Below are 22,773 nucleotides of genomic sequence, written 5' to 3'. Positions count from 1 at the left end.
GGAAGATAGAGGAACAATATATACCATCAAGCTAGATAAAAACAGGTTGTATACCACCCAGCCAGATAGTGCACATATATATCACCAAGCTAGGAGAAAAGAAGTTATATACCACACAGCTGGAAAATACAGATATATACCACCAAGCCAGATAGTCTACATATGTAACACCCAGCTAGATAATACAGTTATATACCACCCAGCTAGATAATACAGTTATATACCACCCAGCTAGATAATACAGTTATATACCACCCAGCTAGATAATACAGTTATATACCATCCAGCTAGATAATACAGTTATATACCACCCAGCTAGATAATACAGTTATCTACCACCCAGCTAGATAATACAGTTATATACCACCCAGCTAGATAATACAGTTATATACCACCCAGCTAGATAATACAGTTATATACCACCCAGCTAGATAATACAGTTATATACCACCCAGCTAGATAATACAGTTATATACCATCCAGCTAGATAATACAGTTATATACCACCCAGCTAGATAATACACACATACCACATAATCAGATAGTGCACCTAGCTAGGAAATAGTCATATATACCACCTAATTAGATAATACACATATATATCACCTAGCTAGATAATACACACATATATATACCATCCAGTTAAAAAAGCCCACCTATATACCATACATATACACAATCTAAACTTGACAAAAACAAAACTTAACATGAAAGACAAACACATGATGAATCAGGACACATTTAAAACTCCAAGCAATGAAAACCTTCTTCACTCATACAATCATTGAAAACCCTTGTGATACCCACAAAATAATATCAGGGTTTGTTTTCTACTCCATGGAGAAATTGTTATGACCTTTTCATCCCTTTACTTAAGAACTTTATTCAGTTCAACCCTAAAGCTGTTGTTATTTGTATAAACAATTTGCCCAGCTTTAAATTTGGAGCGGTCCATTCAAAATTTAATGGAATTCTGTATCAAAATACAAAAATTTAGCTACTAATACAGTGTAGAGCCTGGGCTGATGCAATGGTTGTGCAGACTGGCCTGGCTCTTTTCTGGTGGTAAAGGGTAATCAATTTTGTTTCCTTCAGGCTAAAGATTAAGCCAAAAACAATATAAATTCCACCGATTTATGAACCCCATTTGCCAAACATTACACTTGAAAATGTTTAGAATTCAAAAACTTATTTTTGAAATGTTGAAATTAATATACAACTAATTAACAATTTTTGGAACAACAACTTATTACTTTATGGGTACAAAAGGGCTACACTTTACTTCATTCTCCACCACACACTTCTAATATAAAAACATCTAAATTCTATTATCTAGCTTTAAAACAAGTCTTAACAAAGTTCCAGTTTTAAAAACATCTGTGTTAACATTTTTTTATAATACACCCTTAATAAAAAGAGACAATAGAAAATCGTGTTTCCAAGACACGCCACTATGACTGCATACCGAAATTGCACCAGAATTAGTTAATTTACTAGGTGTTGCATTGAGCATACAATCCAAGGCTTCATATATATATATATATATATAAATAGCAGTATTTGATACACATTCGAAATTGTTTATGGAAGATTCATATGAAATAACTTAGATAAGCATATATATAGATAAGTAGTTTTGCATTATTAGATGAGATACTAGATGCCTTTTTAAATATACAAAATTGATAAAACAGTTTAACCTAGTAATTTTTTGCTTTAAATAATAACAAAACCTTTTTCTTAAAACAAAACCCCAAAGACTTAAATATATTTATTGGTGTTTAACACAGCCTGAATTCACACATTAATGATCAAAAAATAATATTTGTTGTTTTTTTTCTGTTTTCAAAAAGGAGTTTTTACTCTCTTAATTTTTTTTTGTTTTTTTTGTTTTTACTCTCTTAATTTTATTTTTTTTGGTAAGACTTATCACTAACGTTGCTTATTTGGGAAAGAATGAAGCTGCTTTACGTTTGAATATTTTGGAAAACTGCATAAAATTTTTTTTCTTATTTCATTTCTAAAGTTTCAGGATGCTTTTGTTCTTTTTAATTCACACATTCACTATGATGCTAGCTAATGGGTCACTAAAACTTTAGCAATTTTCTTAAAATGTCTCACAAGAGAACAATGACAACAAAAAATACTGTGGAAATATCCATGAAAAAAATCATAATAAAAAAACAATCCTTGCAAAAATGAATGATAAAAAAAAATGCAAAAAAAAAAAAAAAAACACTGTCAAACACATGTAGTCAATCTGATCATTGAATTAAGAACAGAAATAAAGTAATAAAAACAACAACAAAATATGACAAAAATAAATTCATAGTCTGAGGAACAAAACGAAAATGATATTCAAATCGCAAGCCCTTTTCCCTCTCTCCTATCTATTCAAAATATGGCAACTTTAAAAACTAAGATATATCTTTTTATAAAAAAATCTAAACTAATAACAAAATTGAGCCGCGCCACAACAAAACCAACATAATGGGTTTGCGACCAGCATTGATCCAGACCAGCCTGAGCATCCGCAGTCTGATCAGGATCCATGCTGTCCGCTTACCAACTCTATTACAAGTAGAGAAACTGATAGCGAACAGCATGGATCCTGATCAGACTGCGCGGATGCGCAGGCTGGTCTGGATCCATGCTGGTCGTAAACGCACTATGTTGGTTTTGTAGTGATGCGGCTCAATTTACTTATCTAAAATGTACTGTATAAAACCTGGTCAAGGACTTATAATTTTTGTTCCCAGCAGGTTAATATCGATGTTCTGAAAAAATATTTGTTCAAAACTACATTTACGCTCTAAGGTAGTGGTACGTATGTAGGCTAATGAAATATTCCTCTTTTCCTCTTTAAAAAGTTGTGGGAAAAAAGAATCAACAACAAAGAATTCAAGAAGCAAGTTTGAAACCGATAGGGAGGACAGTGAAAAGAATGAAACTCTTGAATATCAATATTAAAAACCGTGGATGATTTATTTAAATTTTTACAAGAACCGTTTTTTTTCTCTCCAAAAAAACATTTATTATGGATGTGAAAGAAATTGCAACAGCTATGTACACATTAGGCAGACTGGACTGGGCTTCTTTTCCTGCAAAACTACATGTACCCATACCAAATATCATCTTACGAAAACTCCCAAAACTTATCTTTGCCTGAGCAGGCACTGACTTTGTTCTCCATGCAGATTTGTACTTAAAACATTTTATAACTGTCTTACCAATTAGGACGATTTCAAGAAGACATCACACTATTTTGTCTTGTTCTAGAAAAAGCAAAATCTGTTCAAAGGCATCTATCTCAAATTTTGATCTTTAAAAAACTAAAAAAAAACATATTTAACATAAAGGCTCTGTTAAGTAGTTACAACATAATTATCACGTTTTCCATCACAAATTTAATGCAATTCTGGTTCAGACTCGCCCTAGGCTTTAGCTTTTCAACTTATCTTAACACACATAGCTATATATACATGTTCTATACACATTTTAAAAAATGATTAAATTTTCATTTAAAAAAGCGCCTAGTTGATTTTCTCCACATAATTTGAAGGTAACATTCCACGTTTTCCGGTACTCTCTACGGTGCCTTCCATCCATCCCGCGTCAATTGGCTGACAGAATACGATCAAATCTCCCTCTCGAAAACCAACCTCGTCCGCGTCAGCTGCGTCGTAATCGTACATTGCTTTACAAACCATCTGTCAAAATGCAAATACATGTATACGTAACATGGAAAATAATGTGATACATGAAAATACTGCAATGCATATCCTTCACATAAACAAGAGGGCCATGATGGCCCTGAGGTCGCTCACCTGTATATAGCCCCCCCCCCCAACGTTGCAGGGCCAATTTAACCCAAGGGCTTTTATTTGCACAAACTTGGAAGACACCCATAAGAAGATGTTTCATGCTAAACATCTAAGCTCTACCTCATTGGGCTTTTTAAAAGAAGATTTTTTTAAAGTTTTTACTATACACATATAGTTAAATACAATGACACCACTGGGGTCGGGCCAGTTTTGACCCCAGGGCTTTTATTTGAACAAACTTTGTAGACACTTACTAGAAGATGTTTCATGCTTAATATCTAAACTCTAGCTATTTGGGTTTTTTCAAAGAAGATTTTAAGTTTTTGCTATACACATATAAAGAAAATCAATGACCCCCGGGGCGGGGCCAATTTTGACCCCAGGTCTTTTATTTGAAAAAACTTTGTAGACACTCACTAAAAGATGTTTCATGCTTAATATCTTAACTCTAGTTATTTGGGTTTTTTCAAAGAAGATTTTTTAAGTTTTTGCTGTACACATATAAGGAAAATCAATGACCCCCGGGGCGGTGCCAATTTTGACCCCAGGGCTTTTATTTGAACAAACTTGGTAGACACCTATTAGAACATGTTTGATGCTAAATATCTTAGCCATAGCTCTTTGAGTTCTTTAAAAGAAGATTTTTTAAGTTTTTACTATATGCATATAGGGAAAATCAATGACCCCCTGGGGCCGGGCCAATTTTGACCCCAGGGCTTTTATTTGAACAAACTTGGTAGACACCTATTAGAACATGTTTGATGCTCAATATCTTAGCCATAGCTCTTTGAGTTCTTTAAAAGAAGATTTTTTAAGTTTTTACTATATGCGTATAGGGAAAATCAATGACCCCCCGGGGCGGGGCCAATTTTGACCCCAGGGCTTTTATTTGAACAAACTTGGTAGACACCCATTAGAACATGTTTCATGCTAAATATCTTAGCTCTAGCTCTTTGGGTTCTTTAAAAGAAGATTTTTTAAGTTTTTACTATATGCATATTGGGAAAATCAATGACCCCCCGGGGCGGGGCCAATTTTGACCCCAGGGCTTTTATTTGAACAAACTTGGTAGACACTCACTAGAAGATGTTTCATGCCAAATATCTAAGCTCTAGCTCTTATGGTTTTTTAAAAGAAGATATTTAAAGTTTTTTCTTTCGGTTGCCATGGCAACCAGAGTTCCGCATGGAATTAAATTCTTTGAACAATTTTTAAAGGTGACCACCAAAGGAACATTCCTGTGAAGTTTGGATGAAATTGGCTTAGTAGTTTATGAGGAGATGTCATTTAAAGTAAAAGTTTACGGACGGACGACGGACGGACGCCGGACGAAAAGCGATCACAAAAGCTCACCCTGTCACTTTGTGACAGGTGAGCTAAAAAACCCATACCCTCTGTGTTTTAACCTTGCAAATAAAGATATGGCATAAAATCTTTTTGCATTGTTATTCCATTTTATGGCCAAGGGCTTCTAGCAATTGAACAGTTTTTTCATCCTTTTGTTTTGTAAATACACGGTTATCCTAAACCTGCAAATTAGATACATCTGAAATTCTACCAGTATAAATGGCTTCGTAACTCCACACTTCTTTACCAATGCTTCTTGATAAGCCTATAAGAACACCTCTTTTCTCAAAATTCCTAAATCAAAATTCCCTGGCTTTTTTTTCAGCATCATATTAAACTGTATGTCCTTATATTAATATCTTTGCATTAGTTCATAATTTGTGGTTTGAGATGATTTTCATCAGAATCTATATGTAAACCAGCTAAAGGCCCAAAAATCTACAAAACAAATAAAGATAAACAAAAGATAGAAATTTTCAAAACTCACCCCTTTGCCTGCCATATCATCTCTAGGTTGCTGGGGTTCTGCTGGGGGCTGCTGATATTGTTGAGGTGGGGGCTGATAAGGTTGTTGAGGTGGGGGCTGATATTGTTGTGCTGGCTGCTGGGCTGTAAAGTAAACCACATCTTACAATATCACGTTTTCATAATACAAACTGAATCAAATCAGATAAAAAACAAACAAATCTTGCACATAGAAAAACTTTTCAGACTTTGATTATTCATTATTTAATATATTACTGAAAATGCAACAGCACTGGCTTGATAGCATCTGCTCAACATCAAAAGCAATGGGTTAAAGCCGATTGCTTGTCTTCTTGTAAATCTCTGCAACATGTTTTCACCTATATCACTCTTAAGAAATAGTTGTCACAATCTGACACCTTAAAAATAAATTTACAACTTTCAAACTTGATTTCCAGCAATAGAAAGTCTGACCTAAATATAATTACATGTATTTATATTAACCTTTACCCAGCTGAATTCATGCAATGAATCTAAATCTGCTTGGTCGAATTTGGTCCACTGTAAATATTGCAATATTAAGGTGCCAATATCAAGTAGCTATCAGTATATAGCCTGGCAAGACTGCACAGATACTGGTGGCAAGTGCAAGTCATTACCACCACTAGCAATAACCCTTACCATACTGAATAACCTAAATGGACTTGTCCATCTTTAAAACTTGACAAAAATTCATATGAGCCGCGTCACGACAAAACAAACATAATGGGTTTACGACCAGCATGGATCCAGACCAGTCTGCACATCAGTGCAGTCTGATCAGGATCCATGCTGTTCGCTATCGGTTTCTCTACTTGTAATAGTTTGTAAGCGAACAGCATGGATCCTGATCAGACTGCTCGGATGCGCAGGCTGGTCTGGATCCATGCTGGTCACAAACCCATTATGTTGGTTTTGTCGTGACGCGGCTCATATTTAAATCTGGACAAAACCATTCATAGTACTGGCTGAATAGCGAACATTGCAGAGCATGATCAGACACCAAAGATGTGCTGGCTTATCTTGGTCTGCATTGGTCACATGGATAGAATCTGTTGCCACCTGCAGGCTAATCATTACGAGTCTTTACGCTTAAGCTAGTGGTCATAAATGATTGACTTGCTATCAATATGCTGCCAGGCCAGCCTGCACATCTGTGAAGACGACGCAGACTTTACTGGCCAGACAGCACATCTGTGAGCACTATAACCTGGCTTTATATTGTTTGCCTTTCAAATCTATTACATTGTTGTTGTTTTTTAACCTAAACATTTAAAAGTCCATCCTGCCCAAGACACAAAGTAAGCAGAACATGGTTTTAGTATATAGACCAAACAGAAATGAGCCGTGACACGACAAAACCAACATAATGGGTTTGCGACCAGCATGGATCCAGACCAGCCTGCGCATCCGCGCAGTCTGATCAGGATCCATGCTGTTCGCTTACAAACCCTATTATAAGTAGAGAAACTGATAGCGAACAGCATGGATCCTGATCAGACTGCGTGGATGCGCAGGCTGGTCTGGATCCATGCTGGTCGCAAACCCATTATGTTGGTTTTGTCGTGTCACGGCTCAAATTGAAATAAAGTCAGATGTTTAACATTGTATAGGACAGCCCATTCTAGAATTTTCAGCTATGTGAAATAAAAGAAATAAAATTTCCATTCAACCATTCATGCAAAGATTGGGAAGGTCAAGGGCAAACTGCAAACAAAACCCTGTTGTTAATTTTTTCCAATAGAATGGGCAAAAGTTCCCAGTGCAAATTACAAAATGCAGAGACATACAAAAAGAAACAAGACAGCTAACATATAAAGTTTGCATTTGAAGTTGAAGCATAGCTAAACAAATATGCCTAAAGTGAAGTGCTGCCATTAACCTAACATTCTTTTGCTTTTTTCTCTTTTAAACCAGTATCAAATTTTATTCATCAATAAAAACCAAAATCTACCACTAATTTGTTTTCTTTACACTGATGACAACAACAAAAATGTCGTATAAAACTAAAAGTTTCTCTTATTTAATTTTTGTTTTAGGAATTAAGGGTATTTTGCCCATTGTCAAAATACCTTCCTTTATTCACTAAAGTTATTGTGTTTAAAATAAATAAGAACTATTTTTTGTTTAGTCGAATTACCTCTCCTAGGATCTGTGTGTTGACCGGCTATGGAGCCGTATTTCTCATTAAGAGGGTCATAGTCACTAATTGAGCCAACTTTACGTGACTGTGGCTGCTCCACTGTAAGTATCACAAATCAATCATGTTTCATTAAAATTATATATATTTTTTTTTTATGAAATTCATGTTGTGTGAAATTTCATCAACTTTTAAGAAATTTCACATTGTTTCATTCAATTTCATTTTTTTTTTAATTGTATTTCATCATGTTTCATTAAATTACATCATGTGTTATAAAAATTTGTAAAATCTAAACAACTTTCAGGAAAATTTATATGTTTCATTAAATTTCATGTTTTTAATTTATTATTTTTTAATAGTATTTTATCATGTTTCATTAAATTTCATCATGTTTTAAAAGATTCCATTATTGTTTCACCTCTTTCATCATGTTTCATGAATTTTAATTATGTTTTATCATACCTGATCATGTTTTTGACATTTTATTTTTTCTATTGCATAGTGACATTACATTTCATAATGACATAGTTTTTCTTTGCATCATATTATCTTCTATGTTTCCAATTATTCAAATCGAATCAAGTTAATATCATATTCACAATATTCCACAATATCGTGTTTCATCAAATTTCGGCATAACTTAAAACAATAGCATCATGTTTTATTATGTCTTTTTGAAATCTCAGATTTGTTTGACATATTTTTAATACGATATTAAAAAAATTATCACAAACCAATCACAAACTTTTGTTAATAAAATATTATTAACTCCTCTCCAAATTGTACTTTTTTGTTTGTTTGATTTGGGTTTTACGTCACATCGACACAGTATAGGTCGTTTGGCGACGTTCCAGCTTTACTGGTGGAGGAAGACCTCAGGTGCCCCTCCCTGCAATATTTCAGGCACGAACGGGCACCTGAGTAGAACCACCGAAAGTTAGCTCAAATTGTACTGATAATTTTATATATAGACTCAATAACAATACTAAAAGTTTGTTACTAAATTAAATTATATGATAAAGTTACAAAAAAATTTCATCTGTACATTTATTTATATTTGATTTTTACAGATTCTTTTTTCCACTCAAATTTCTTCTTCAAATTCAAATAGTTTTAATCACAAATTAATGGATGCTGACTATTTTGAGTATAAATTAAGCTTTTTCATTACAAACAACAATTTTTGATCTTTATAGATTTCCTCCTTTTTTGTTCCTTTTTTTTTGTATTTTCCCAGTATTCACAACTTCCATTTACATATGAGCATTTTCAAACTAACTCCAAAATGTTTAAGTCGTTTATATTTTCTAAGCTATTCATGGTTTGGAAAAGTTCTGTTTACTTTAAATTTGAAGTAAAAAAGAAAATGTTCTAGTATACAGATACATTATGTGAAAGATTACTCTGTGTAAACATAAAATATACATTTTATATAAATATTGATACTATTCTGAATTTGTGAAACTGGCTATGATACTTTAAAAGTGATGTTAATTCAAGCAAGAATCATAACAGATAGTCATGTTAAAATATGGTGATTGTGTCTGTAATACAGTTACATATATTGTAAGACAGCAAAGAGATGTTAATTATATAATGAATATATTTATAAGGTAAAATGCAACACTAATATTACTGTGTAAAGACTAATAGAACAAGTCCCGAGATTCTGTCAATGTAATATATGACCAAGTCAATGTATTATAATGGCAAAGTCAATGTAAAAACCAAGAACTATTCTTGGACTAATTTCAAAATTCTTATATCCATGTCGTGTAAAGTATTCCTCAAAGGATGAAGAACACTTCCCGACATAATAGTTTATTACTAATCAGATATGGAGTTAAAAGAGTTTTCAACCAAAAGAAATTTCGATAAAATTAAATACATTTGTAACATAGTATAAATGTATATAATACAATATGTATATACAACATGATCATAACATAAATTAGAATATAAACATTAAGTACATAAAATACTATATATATACATGTATATCCTAGCACGTTGTATAATGTGGAAACATTTATTATCAAGAAAACCTAACATTTATCTTGATATTAAGTATGCAAAATCTTATCTAAAATAATACATTTCCCATACATGATCAACTGAATTCAAATATTATTGAGTCTCATATAAGTCATCACTTTTTAATTTAAAAGATTTTGGTCATTTTCTTGATTAATTAAGAATTAATTAATTAGTTTAAGTATGGAAAGACCTAAAGTTTGCCTGCGTGTTCTTATTAGGCACAAGCAGTTACTCAGAATCATAAAACCAATCAAAAGCTGGTTTTTCATACATCAAAGAATCAGCGCAACAGTGTTGTAAGTTATCTTTGCAAGTCCTCTGTAACTTACTTTAAGAGAACTTTCTTATGTAAATAAAGCGCAAGGAAAACTCTTTCCACAAAGTAAGATCAAAAGCTTAAAAGCTTAACTGTTAAACCCATTGCTTTTCATTTTTAAAGGCAAAAAAAAGCTGTATTTCTAAAGATCTGAAAATAGCGTGGAAAGTCAGAAACTAGATTTAGCACAACAAAACTAATTGGGTATATGTATCTAAAACACAAAGACATTAGACAATACGACAAAATAAGGCACAATGCTCTTCACACCCTCCGCCACTTGACGGTCACAATATCATACATTGTAAAGATGCATCGTTGTCAAACAACAACAACACCTATATATCCCACCATGCAATGTCCATAGCAAACATATAAAATGCCCATAAACACTAAATATATTTAACTAGCAAAACTATCACTAAAAATTCTAATCATTAGACATCAAAAATATAATAAATGTATAACCTAAGTTGAAATAAGTGAGTACAGGAGTTTACAAGGGTACTCCAAGATCATAGAAAAATTATGAAGCACTTGAAAGAGAATAAAAACAAGTATATTAGAATCATAAGGTTACAGATAAGTAAAAAAAAAAAATAAATAAAACAACACAACATGAAACATCATTCAACATGCACTATAAATAGATTTCTCAATAAACATACCCATAATATAAATAACAAAAAAAGAAACAAGCTTAAAATAAACTATGACTACAGTACCATTCTAAAGATTTTTTATGCTTTAAGATCAGCCATTTACTTTTTTAATAGAATGTAAAACAAGAGCTGTCCATAAACAGTGCGCTCAACTACTCTCAGCATTTGATACTGTAGATTAAGAACACATCTTTGAAAAATCTCTCGGCTAAAAAGGGGGCAAAATTATGACAAACTTCATGACACGAGTTATCTACTCATACCTAAATTTGCAAGAGGGGGAATAAGTCACAAGTATTAGCATAAGAAGTTTCACAGCAATAACTGCTAAAGAAAGTTGGGTGATACAAAAAAACTTCACAAAGTGTGCTGTCACTGACTATGACACCTAGGTCATTAAGACAGCACTCCGTATCATATTAATATAATAATTGAGCAAGACAATAAAGAATTAAAAAAAACTCCTATGCATGCGAGTCCAGGTAACTCTAAAATAATACAAACAAACGTAAATATTCTGGTTTATTACGCAAACAAAAACGAGTATGACAAATCTCTACAAACCACAACCAGTAGAAAACAAGCAGCACTAACAGTTCTACGGAAAAACTGAGATCACTGTCTTTTGGCAGGGAAATGACAATAACAGCTACAGTGTACATGTAGTAGTTTAAAGGATAAGCATTTTGTCTGTCTGTAAGGGAAAGGACAAGGGCAAATGTTAAGGACACCTCCTGAAAAAGTTGTTGTTCTCAATAAAGCTAGCTAGAATAAACAAAATATCTGTACACTTAAGATTTTCTGTTGATAACAGGAGTTTTGCCATTTTGGACTTTCTTTAGGGATTCATATTTTCTCCATTTTACTAATTCATCTCCATGTACAGTGATCTAAATTTTTTCCAGCATAATACAACTTCCCTCAGCGCACAGTATTCACAGTGATTATATTAGTGAAGGAAGCAACAATGCAAAAAATACTTACACCTCGCCGGGTCCTCATCGCCAGACGAGGAAAATCTCTGAACACGATCTATAGAATGTATAACACTTCAAATCACCATGCTTCATACGCAAATTGTAATACTAAACAGGGCTTTTTCTCGACAACTTTTGATAAAACTATCCTGTTGAACATTATATCTTTTGGGAAAAGGACAGTCATTTGGGAAAAGGTCATATTCAAAGTTATAAAAAAAAAAAAAACAACCCCTAATTAATTTTCAAGAAAAAAAAAAAATTATACACAATAGAACAACTTTTTACTACACATCTTCACAGAAAAGAAAGTGTTTACTTTCGGGAAGTGGATTTTTCTTTTTCTTTTGGATATATTACAGCTGTTTTGGGTGATAGCCAATAAAAGCCCTGTAGCTACACAATCTTTGGCACCATGCCACATACAGTGCATTTCTATGTTATATAAAACATCTGTTTCTTAGTAAAGCATCATGCATCACTCTGTGCAGTATAATTATATGTACCAAAATTTGGTACCTCTTCAGAACATACTATGCAAATATTTGATACAAACAAACATTCAAATGAAGTGATGATTTATAATGAACTTAGTAAAAAGTTGACCTTGACATAACAATTAATAACAACAGGAGGGGTAAGCCAATTTATTTTTCACACAACCATCATTTATTTTTAGATTTTTTTAACAACCATGAAGCCTGCCTCCTGGACATAACGGTTGCATTATAAAGCTTTCAACAGACATTGTTCAATACAAAAGCTACTTTTCTGGGTTATATATCAGTTCACCAGTACTGGACCAGTTGTCCTGGATTCTGCACCAGTACTGACCAGTTTTCTGCATGGGACTGCTGTCAATCTTTTTGTAAAATAGCAGCAGAGGAAGATATATGCAAAAATTTTCTCAAGATTAAATTTTCTTAAGATTAATCAGTGCCATTACTTAAACTTTCAAATAAGATGTCCTAATGTAACACTCTCTCTCAGGAGCTACTTAACTCATCTGGCTTTAAAGTAACAAATGAGATGTGGAATTATATAAATTATACAAAATAAAGAAAACAGAGTCTCAAGTACTGTTAATTTCAGAACAATTTTTACATACACTCTTTTCATTGAAACATAAAAAGAAACCATATTCTTTCTTTGTTATTGCAATTTCATCTTCATAATATAAATTCAGAATATCAATTATTTGATAATGAATGAAGTAAGCATGAAATAAGCTATGCTTGAAATATTTCATGTCTTATAGTTATGAAACTAATAATTCTGAAAACCAGTCTCTCTCCTCCTGCAGTTGATTGGTTAAATTTTGAAGAAAAAAACAATGACAAAGCAGCATTTAACCACAACGTGCTGAATTTATGTAACAGATTAGCCCTGCTTTGAATTTGGAACAGCCAATTAAAATTCAGTATAGATCCTGACCTAATTAGACTGTAAAGGCTCTAAACTTTTGGCAAAGGCTCGTCACTTTCAGTTCTAACGGGCTAAGATTTCGGAGTAGACTGGTTTTCAGAAGAAATCTCCAGGCCATGCACACAAAGCTCAGGATTCTGCCTAAAAGGAAAATCTAATGTGCAAGCAGTCTAGTTTCAAAATTCTCAATATAATATTATTACTCAATAACACAGTTAGTTTAGCAAAATATCACATGTAAGTTAAACGAAAAACAAAAAGCTACAGGATACACAAGTCTCAGACCTACAACCTTGATCACAGAGTTTAAAAACAAGAACATCATAGATTGTCTAAGCACAGCTAGGAACCTGCAACCTGAGTCACAGATTCTTCAACTCTAAAAAATCAAATGACCAGTTCATACCCTATACCCAAATATTTGTTGGGTCTTTCTTATATATGGGTACAGGGTACATAGTCTTTCATAACTGGACTTAAGGTTAATTATTGACAGAATTTCCTGTTCTTGCGCTTAAAGGCATATCTAATTACTGCAACGCAAAATACTGCCTATAGGTGGACAAGCTTTTCTTACAGGCGTATATATTTATAAATCTAGCATAAGCTATAACTAACAAAGCTATTCTTAGCCAATAATCAAATTTTCACTAGCCTTTATATAAATTTCTTCTACTAAATTTTTAACTTTTCTACAATTATATTCTAGACAAATAAAAAAAAACCTCTATAGTATGTGACTATGTCTTGTCTATTGCTAGGTCATGCTTTCTTTCATTATGGTCAAAGTTTTATTTTATCTTTTGATTATTTTCTCTTTAACAACTGCCTGATCCTTTTAAAAAAAAAAAAAAAATTCTGCTGGATTTATAATGCTTTCATAGAGGGGTTTGTATTAACTAAAATTATGTTAGAGTCAATTATCAAAAGACCCATGTTGACAGCCCCTACCCCCTCCCCCGCCACACCTTACCATCCACATTTTGCTTGTTTGAAAATGTATGTGTTGGAGAGTAGAACAATTCATTTCTACAAACTTTTACATAACTTTGATAATAAATATTGATGGACATTAATATTAAACTTTAAATGTAATTGGCAGATTATTCAAAATGGCTCTACAACTACAATTTTGAAACACTTCCCTGCAACAGTTGCAACCAAGTCATGTTTTAATTTTCAAGTACAGCTCTTGGATAGTATTTGATTTACACTTTATTATCATTTGGAAATTGAATAAAAGGGAGATAATTCAAACATTAACATGTTACTGTATCGTGATTTATCTAGCTCTCATTTCTCCTTGTTTCTGCCTGAGTAACAAGTTAACCTGATATATAAATAGTCATACCTTAGAAAGTTTTCAAATTAGGCTAGACAATGTGGTACAGACAATCAGAAGGACAAAAGAATGGATAGAAACTATTACCATATCCCTAACTGCCTTTTCAACGAGGATAACAATTGGATATTTATCTAACCAGAGTTTAGTTACATGCCTATGAATTTGTTTCCAGATGGAATCGGTCAACATTTTATCATGAACCTGGGGAAAGCACCATTATTTTACCTAATATTTAAGAAGTTAATGTAAAATTTCATACCATCCCTCAAATTTATTCATAACCTTACATCATAAAGATTTATAAATAAATATTTGGTGCTTTCCATAAAAGGCTATTACACCAGTTTTTATAAAATATTTTCCCGCCATGATGCCTACCTTTGGTCACCATGTCCACCAACAATACAATGTATACATAATAAAGAAATTTTCAAGTTTTCCTTAAAATTTTTCAAGTAAACAAAACAACCACCTTAAAATTTAAAGTTTCGTGAAATTTTAAAACAAAAGAAAATGCTTAATTATTCAAAAGAACAAGCCTAATTAACAAGAATTTTTAACTAAATGGTGCTTTATAAAGTAAAAAAGGCATAAGTGGCAGAGACCAAACACATAAATGGTGCTTTTATTAAGGCAAGTAAAAAAGGCATTAGTGGCTTGAGACCAAACACCTATAATTATGAACACCCACAGTGAGACAACAAAAGCAAGAGACGAACAAACAGAGGTAAAGGGGGGTAAAACAACATCATCCTCAGTTCCTCACCAAAAATGCCTAAAATTATCCCCTTATTTTTCTTTCTTATTTTTTTATTTTCATCAATAAATAATCTTTTATTGTTTAAAGTATTTCCGTGCTCAAAGGAAGAAAACTGAATGTGTTTATACCATAAAGACAATTTTGTTTTACAAGTAAAGTTCTTAGTCACGCATCCCTTAAAACTTCACAGTAAGCAACCCCGGAGTAGCCACGATTTTTGTTATAGCTACAGCAATAGAATACACTGGTTATAAATCAACTACCCTACTTACTTTTGACGGAACCTCTCGACGTGCGACGTTCTTGGTTATTATACTCGCCAGGGTCTTCGTCTGAGTGAAATATGACCAGATATGATTTTTTTTTCCATTTTAATATTACACATTTAGACTGGCCACACTATACTAAAGCTTTCGTAACTTAAATAATCTTAATTTTGACAATCATTATTTTAAGAATAATAAATATCTCAACAACAAAAATCTATGATCACTTCAGAGAGTTGTTTCATTGAAAAGAATTGCAAGCTACTATTCAAAACAGTTCAAAAAATGAATCAACTACTGCAGTAAGCAATGTTAACTTCCTCTACCCGCAGATTTCTATGGGCTACTGATAGAGCAAAATGCATTAAAAGCCTTCTAGAAAGTAAATTTCCATAGTTCAATGCAACAGCGTCTTATGACTTTAAACTAAACAAAACATATTAAGACCATGGAACGTTAAAATTGTCTCAAGCATCACCATGCATGTAAATTCCAAGAATATAAAGCACAGCCTCGGTTGACACGGCACAAGACATGTACACTTAGCTAGCAGTGAACTCATGTTTTCAAACACAGTTGTAATATATGCTCATGACTTGTTTAAACATAAAACACACACACATTCATGTTATTATGATATCTATCATATTAGTGGAACAAAACATAAAAATTCTAGCAATTTCATTCGATAATATTCTGACTTTCCAACTTTTCAACCTAAACAAATAACCCTATACGGTGATAGATATCCTTAATGTCAATAAACACTATTTTGCTTCCATATTATAACTATTAACATTTTAGTTACACTGTTGTGATACTATTCAGTTTTTTTGCTGTACAAATTACCTCCCTTTAAGTACAAGATTACCTCCCTTTAAGGAATAGAAGATATCTATCTTACCTGCCCAGATTCATAGTGCAACTTCCTTAACATTAATTTTTTGTTGGGTTTTATGTGGCATAAACAATTTAATGGTAATATGGCAAATTTCCAGCTTTACTAGTGGAGGAAGACCTCAGGTGCCCCTTCATTAATAGTTTCAAGCACGAGGGGGCACCGGAGTTAATAGAACCACCAACGTTCTGTAAACCTGTAAACAAGCTGGATAGCTCGCTCATGTGACGGAGTACAAAGTCCCTGGGGGGATTCAAAGTTTAAGCTATAAGGTTAAAATGCTTTGAAGTCAAAGACCTAAACCAGCCATGGATGCCCCATAACTCTTTAAACGTTTGTTTGTTTTGGGTTTTACGTCACATCGACACAGTATAGGTCATATCGCGACGTTCCAGCTTTACTGGTGGAGAAAGACCTCAGGTGCCCCTCCGTGCATTATATCAGGCACAAACGGGCACCTGAGTAGAACCACCGACGTTCCGTAAGCTAGCTTGATAACTTCCTCACATGAAAGAATCCAAAGTCCCTGTCGGGATTCGAACCCACAGCGGTGAGGGGCAAGTGGTTTGAAGTCAACAACCTTAACCACTCGGCCACGGACACCCCCTTACTCTTAACGTAACAGATATTGTATTTATATGGCTTCAATGAGATTATCATCTTAAGCAAACTTCTACACAATATACATATATACAATATGCTAAATCAAAATACTTCTACCACTTGTCATTGAAATCTGACTAGGTTTTTTTTCTAAAGTAGGATTTTTGCGACATGGGGAAGCCTATATTAACATACTATACCTCCCATGTCTTGACCAACTGGAGCCAGAACTAGTCTATGTATAGATAATTAATTACTTTATACAACATACATGACGAAGAAGTTTCTATGTTAAGACATTACAAATATAGGGAAGTATCGTACAGTATAATTATCACAATAGATGGCAGACTTATTTCTATATAATTTATATGATATACATTTTTTACTTATAATACAGGGTTAATGCCCCTTTTTTCATACAATAACACAAGTAGAAACACATAGACACATTGAAAGCCCGAGCTCCAGGGCAAGGGAATCAATAAAGTCTGACAGCTTCTGTTTTGTCAATGCATGAAAAAATTTGCATTAATGCTATTCTTGCATAAAAATATAATATAATACTCAGCTTTTTTTTTTGTACTTGTTCTTTTTGCATTAAAAAACCCGTTTCATAACACATTTTGATTTTGAAATGGTCATTATAGGGGCAGCAGTAATGTAAGTCGGCTATTCTTACATGATGCCCTATGTCAGTCACAGATATCATGTTACTAAACTTGCAACAGCACAAGTCATTCTGTCATGATTTTATCTCTTAATGCAAGTTTCTTCTCCATAAATCCACACCTCCCAGCACAGTTTTATGCAAGAATATGTGTTAAACAGGTCAATGCTAAAATATTTCTTGCTATAATTATATCAATGAACATAAAATATAACATAAATCAGGGGAGCTACAATACTGGAACAGTAGGCAGGTAGGCACTCCATGTCTGCACAGCAGTGCAACCTTGGGGGTTCAAACTCTGCTTTGACCAAATCTAGGCAAAAACACATCTCCAGACCTGGGAACACAAACTGTTACTGCAGGCATTAAATGAACTAACTCCAATAATGGTTGGTGCTATGGTACAAATGTCAATGTACTTGCTTTTGGTGTCTCCAACAGGCTATCAACATTATACTAGCATACTGGATTACTGACCTTTATAAGGAATCAAATCTACTTGAAATGCAAATCCATTTCCTTACAATAAATTATTCCTTTTTGTATTAAAATGAAGTATATTTCAAAAACAATATAAGAGTGTTTTTAAAAATTCAAAGACTTTTTTTACAGCAAGTACACTGACAATCTTTTTTAACTATAAATATAAACTGTGGTAAACATTTTGTCAAGACACATTCCCCACTTACTGCAAAGCCTCTGGGCCTGATAAGCCAACATTCGGCTATTATCTGTACATGTAAATATACACTCTGTAGTACTATATATACCATAACTATAGTAACTTATAATTATTATTATTAAATTGAATCCAACATTATTTTGAGAATTCTTATTATTTTACTAGTGTTAAAAACTGAAAATGAAATATTTAAGTAATCATTGTCACAAATTTATCATTTAAGATACAATCTACTCTACACTGTATGTCTGAAAACTTAATTGTAATTTTTTAAAAATTAGCAAAACAAAAGTTGTACACTAAAGTGGACTACTTCTTTCTTTATATTTCATCTGTGCTAAAGGATCATGAAATATAAATATATATCTCATCTCAGTGAGATATATTTCATATTCACTACATACAAACAAATATCTTCTGTAGATATCAACTAAAAACAATCACATACAGACAAAAAAACACCACTTTTCTTGTTGATGATGAAAACATTATAATTATTTTCTTTATAAATAAATCGGAAATAAAAAGTTGACTTTGCTAATTTTTCGTGCATTGTTCCCCCTACTACTCTGTGCACTGACATTTTCAAGCTTCCCTTACTACAGCAGTGTGCATTGTAAAGTATACTACTGCAGTTTTCATTCATCAAGTATGACTGACTGTCAAAGCATTAGACAGTAATTGATCTAACAAACACACACAATTGTAAATAGATTATAAAAGTATACTAAAAATATACTAAGCAGTCTGTATGATTATTGCATACAACACAGAACATCAGAAAGAACACACTCTCTCCCTCTCTGTGTGTGCAATAGGCCTTCCATAAAAATTGTCAGAATTGATACCAGAGATTGCTTCCTTAACAAAATGCATCAGTTTAAGTGTTAAACACATGTAGGGACAAACTTGGAAAGGTTGAAACGTGCCTCTTATGTCATATATGTCACATGGATTATCATCGAATCCCAAAAATTAATGTGCTATCACGTCATTAAGAACAAAAACCTGCATCTTGGAGAAAACTCAACTTGCATGGCAAAAGATAAATCCCTATATATGGGGCTTAAAAGTAAAGCACATTAAAACATGCATAGAGTAAAACATATAAAAATGTCAGAAATGTGATGTTCTTAACTTTAACGACACATTAAATTATCTTTTTTTTTATATTAATTAATCTTTTTTTCCTTTTTTTACAAAAAATCAGGCTCATGTTTTCTCACCTCGTCCAATGTTCGAGTCGTACACTTGCTTAGCACCAGCTGAGTTTCTGTTCGAATACGGTGTCCCTCCTCCGCTACCAAATCCAACCTCAGTCGGGTCGTAATCAGCAATTCGGCCAGGATTCGGTCTTACTCGTCCTGCTATGTATGAAACAAAGTAAAAAGAAAATGAATCATGGTTAAATCACAATGAATCATGGTTAAAATTATATAAATAATAGTTAAATCGCAATGAATCATAGTTTAATCACATTGAATCATGGTCTAATCACAATGAATCATGGTTTAAATCATAATGAATCATGGTTAAATCGCAATGAATCATGGTTAAATCGCAATGAATCATGGTTTAAAATATAATGAATAATGGTTTAAATCCCTATAATTTCAAAATTATAATTCATGATATAAATGAAGATACCCAACACTGGTTTATTGTTACGTTAAATGATTCCATGAATGTGAAGTCATGTTTACAACAAAAATATATTGAAAATCACATTATTTTATTCTTATATCAGTTAAGTTTAACACTTATACTACATCATGTTTTTTTCCATTTTTTTTATCAAGAATAATACAAAAATATCTTACAACATTACATTTCTACAATTATATTAAAAAAAATCAGTCCATCAAATTTGGAAGAGCAGGAAAAAGGATGCATTTTTAGCCATCATCATTGTTTTTTAGATATCAACTTCAGACATTTTCCAATCAGCTAGAATCAGAAGCGGTCATTTATCTCAAAAGTGCTCATTTGTCAAATTTAGCAAGAAAGAGCATATTTTGTTTAAAAACCTTAAAATGTCACAAATTAAACTAAATAAGATGGCTAAAGCAAGAATTGAATGTGCATCTCCCTTGTTAATAAATTACACACACAAAATATAAATTTACCTCCCCTTTTTAACAAGACTAAGTTATTTCCCATTTTAATTAAGGAATTTTCTTCTCTTCTTGTGCAAAAAGAATAGTTCTAGTTCATAAACAACTTGACATCAATGACATACTTAATTTTTTGCTTATTACCTCACTTTTTCAAATTTAAAAGTTAAATCAAGTACCTTTAGTATTGCAAATTGTCTCCCCTGATCATTACAAATGCTGGTAAATCGTTAAAACACAAGAAACCACAAATTTTACTTTCAAAAATGATGCTTTCTACAGCTACTTGTTATAACATATACACTGTAGCCTCGATAACTAGCTCTTCACTATAACGCTAATCTCAGTAGAGCGCTCATAGACCTTGGCTCCCAAAAAAAAAAAAAAAATTCCCCCCAAAAAAAAAAAATTTTTTTTTTTTAAGTAGACTTACTTAGATTTATAGCGCGCTATAACGCTTGCTCAATTTGATAGCCAAGTACAAGAAACAATTGTTATTAGGACATTTATGATCGCCAAAGGTGTGAAAAACATGCCCAGGTAAGCGTTTATCCGCTCTTTTGTTGTTTTAACCTGTCCATCAGTCATGCATCAAATTGTTTCCAAAATCTCAAATTCATATCATAAACTGTTACATTGGCATTCGGTGGTGAGTATAAATAAACTAAAATTCACACACAATATATTTTACATGTAAACCTCGCTGAATTAAATAACCCACAAGCCCAAAATCAATTTAAAATCCTGCACTGTAAATAGAGCGCCATGACAGGTGGTAATTGGCGTTTGATTTACTAGGGGACACAACTAAAGCTGGACTGTAAATGTCCAGCTTTAGTTGTGTCCCTAGTTAATAAAACGTCATTACAGTAATGGCTACCTGTTTTACACTACATTCATGATTTATAATTTTCTTTCGAAAGTTTTTCCTTTCTTTTAAATATAATTAGTATTATTTGTGAATATAAATATATGTTTACATCATTGAATGGTTTTAGAAAAAGATAATGTTGATATTCATTGAACAGTAAGTAAAAAAATCAGCGTTAAATATATATGCAGTGGTGGGGTAAATGCGGTAATTTCGCAATGAGCGTTCTAATGAGAGCCTCGTTAGAACGCGGTGTTGAGACATTGGACCCCAACATGAGCGTTTTAATGAGGCTGAAGTGTATTGTTAGAGACACATAATGGCATTAGATGTTATATAAACATGGTTATTACAAGTTGTAATATTGGGGGGAAATACTAGTTTGGGTATAGAGAAAGAAGCTAGAATTGCAAGCCATTGGCAATTTAATGCAACTGTCCGATTTAATGTATTCAAAAGAGCAAATTTTAAGCCCTAACAATGAAATATTGACATGAATAAATAACTTTTCAATATAATCAATTTGAATATTTTAAGTTTGTCAGCCAACAGTATAGAACCTGGCCAGACTGCACAGATGTGCAGGCTGGCCTGGCTCTATACTGGTGGCAAAGGCTTATAAACGCTTTCGGTTCCAGCACTTTAAGTGTTAGTTATAAAGATTGATATAATTAGTTATAAAGATTTTTTGGACAGGTAATATGGTCAAGTATCAACAGCTTATATAACCCAAGACATTTGGCACGGGTTATATAGCAAATTACAATTTATACACTATATAATATATATTACTGGTCCAAGCTTTTATAACAAATTTATGATACTACAAAATTAATGCTAATCTTTGATATATTAAGTAAAAGTTAAAATCAATTAATAAACTTTCAAATGTTAAAAGATAATACAAAATCCACAAATTGTCCAATAGTCAAGTAAACATGACTGTTTGTCAACATTTTAAGCAATGTAACAACTTATTAAATCTAGAAAATATATTCTGAAAATATATATAATTATATATATTCTGAAAAATGCTAAAAAATCAATTCAACAAGATTGAAACACAGGTTTTTGTTTGTGTGTATGTGCAAATGGCTTATAAGCTACTGTATAAAATTCAACTATATAAAAAAACGAATAAATTCTTCAAAAGACTGGTCCTCAGGTTCTCATATATTTTCAAACTCAAGAATAAACCTATTGTAATTCTTAAAACATAAATGAATAAATTTTTTATGTAAAAAAATATATGAAAAAGTGCGATTGTTCATCAGCAGCAATGGGGGCTCTCTGGTTTTCTACCTGAAACATTTTTTTATGATTATA

General features: G+C 32.6%; 1 protein-coding gene across 16 annotated transcripts in view; it reads right to left on the bottom strand.

The window, feature by feature from the left end:
* Positions 1–1,905: 1,905 nt before the first annotated feature.
* Positions 1,906–22,773, bottom strand: part of LOC132746263 (LIM zinc-binding domain-containing Nebulette-like) — a gene marked incomplete at its 5' end in the record, with an annotated part of 34,727 nt that continues 13,859 nt past the window's right edge. For 4 of the 16 annotated variants that reach the window (XM_060735350.1, XM_060735353.1, XM_060735355.1 and 1 more), the window contains 6 exon segments: positions 1,906–3,710; positions 5,659–5,780; positions 7,816–7,917; positions 11,818–11,865; positions 15,613–15,672; positions 19,689–19,829. In XM_060735350.1, coding sequence (XP_060591333.1) covers positions 3,534–3,710; positions 5,659–5,780; positions 7,816–7,917; positions 11,818–11,865; positions 15,613–15,672; positions 19,689–19,829 — 650 coding nt within the window. 16 annotated transcript variants of the gene reach the window in all.

The sequence above is a fragment of the Ruditapes philippinarum genome, unplaced genomic scaffold, assembly GCF_026571515.1.
Source record: "Ruditapes philippinarum isolate M1 unplaced genomic scaffold, ASM2657151v2 ctg5869_1_1_1_1, whole genome shotgun sequence".
Classification (NCBI taxonomy): Eukaryota; Metazoa; Mollusca; class Bivalvia; order Venerida; family Veneridae; genus Ruditapes; species Ruditapes philippinarum.
Note: the sequence above shows the minus strand (reverse complement) of the source record. Positions and strands in the feature narration are given on the sequence as shown.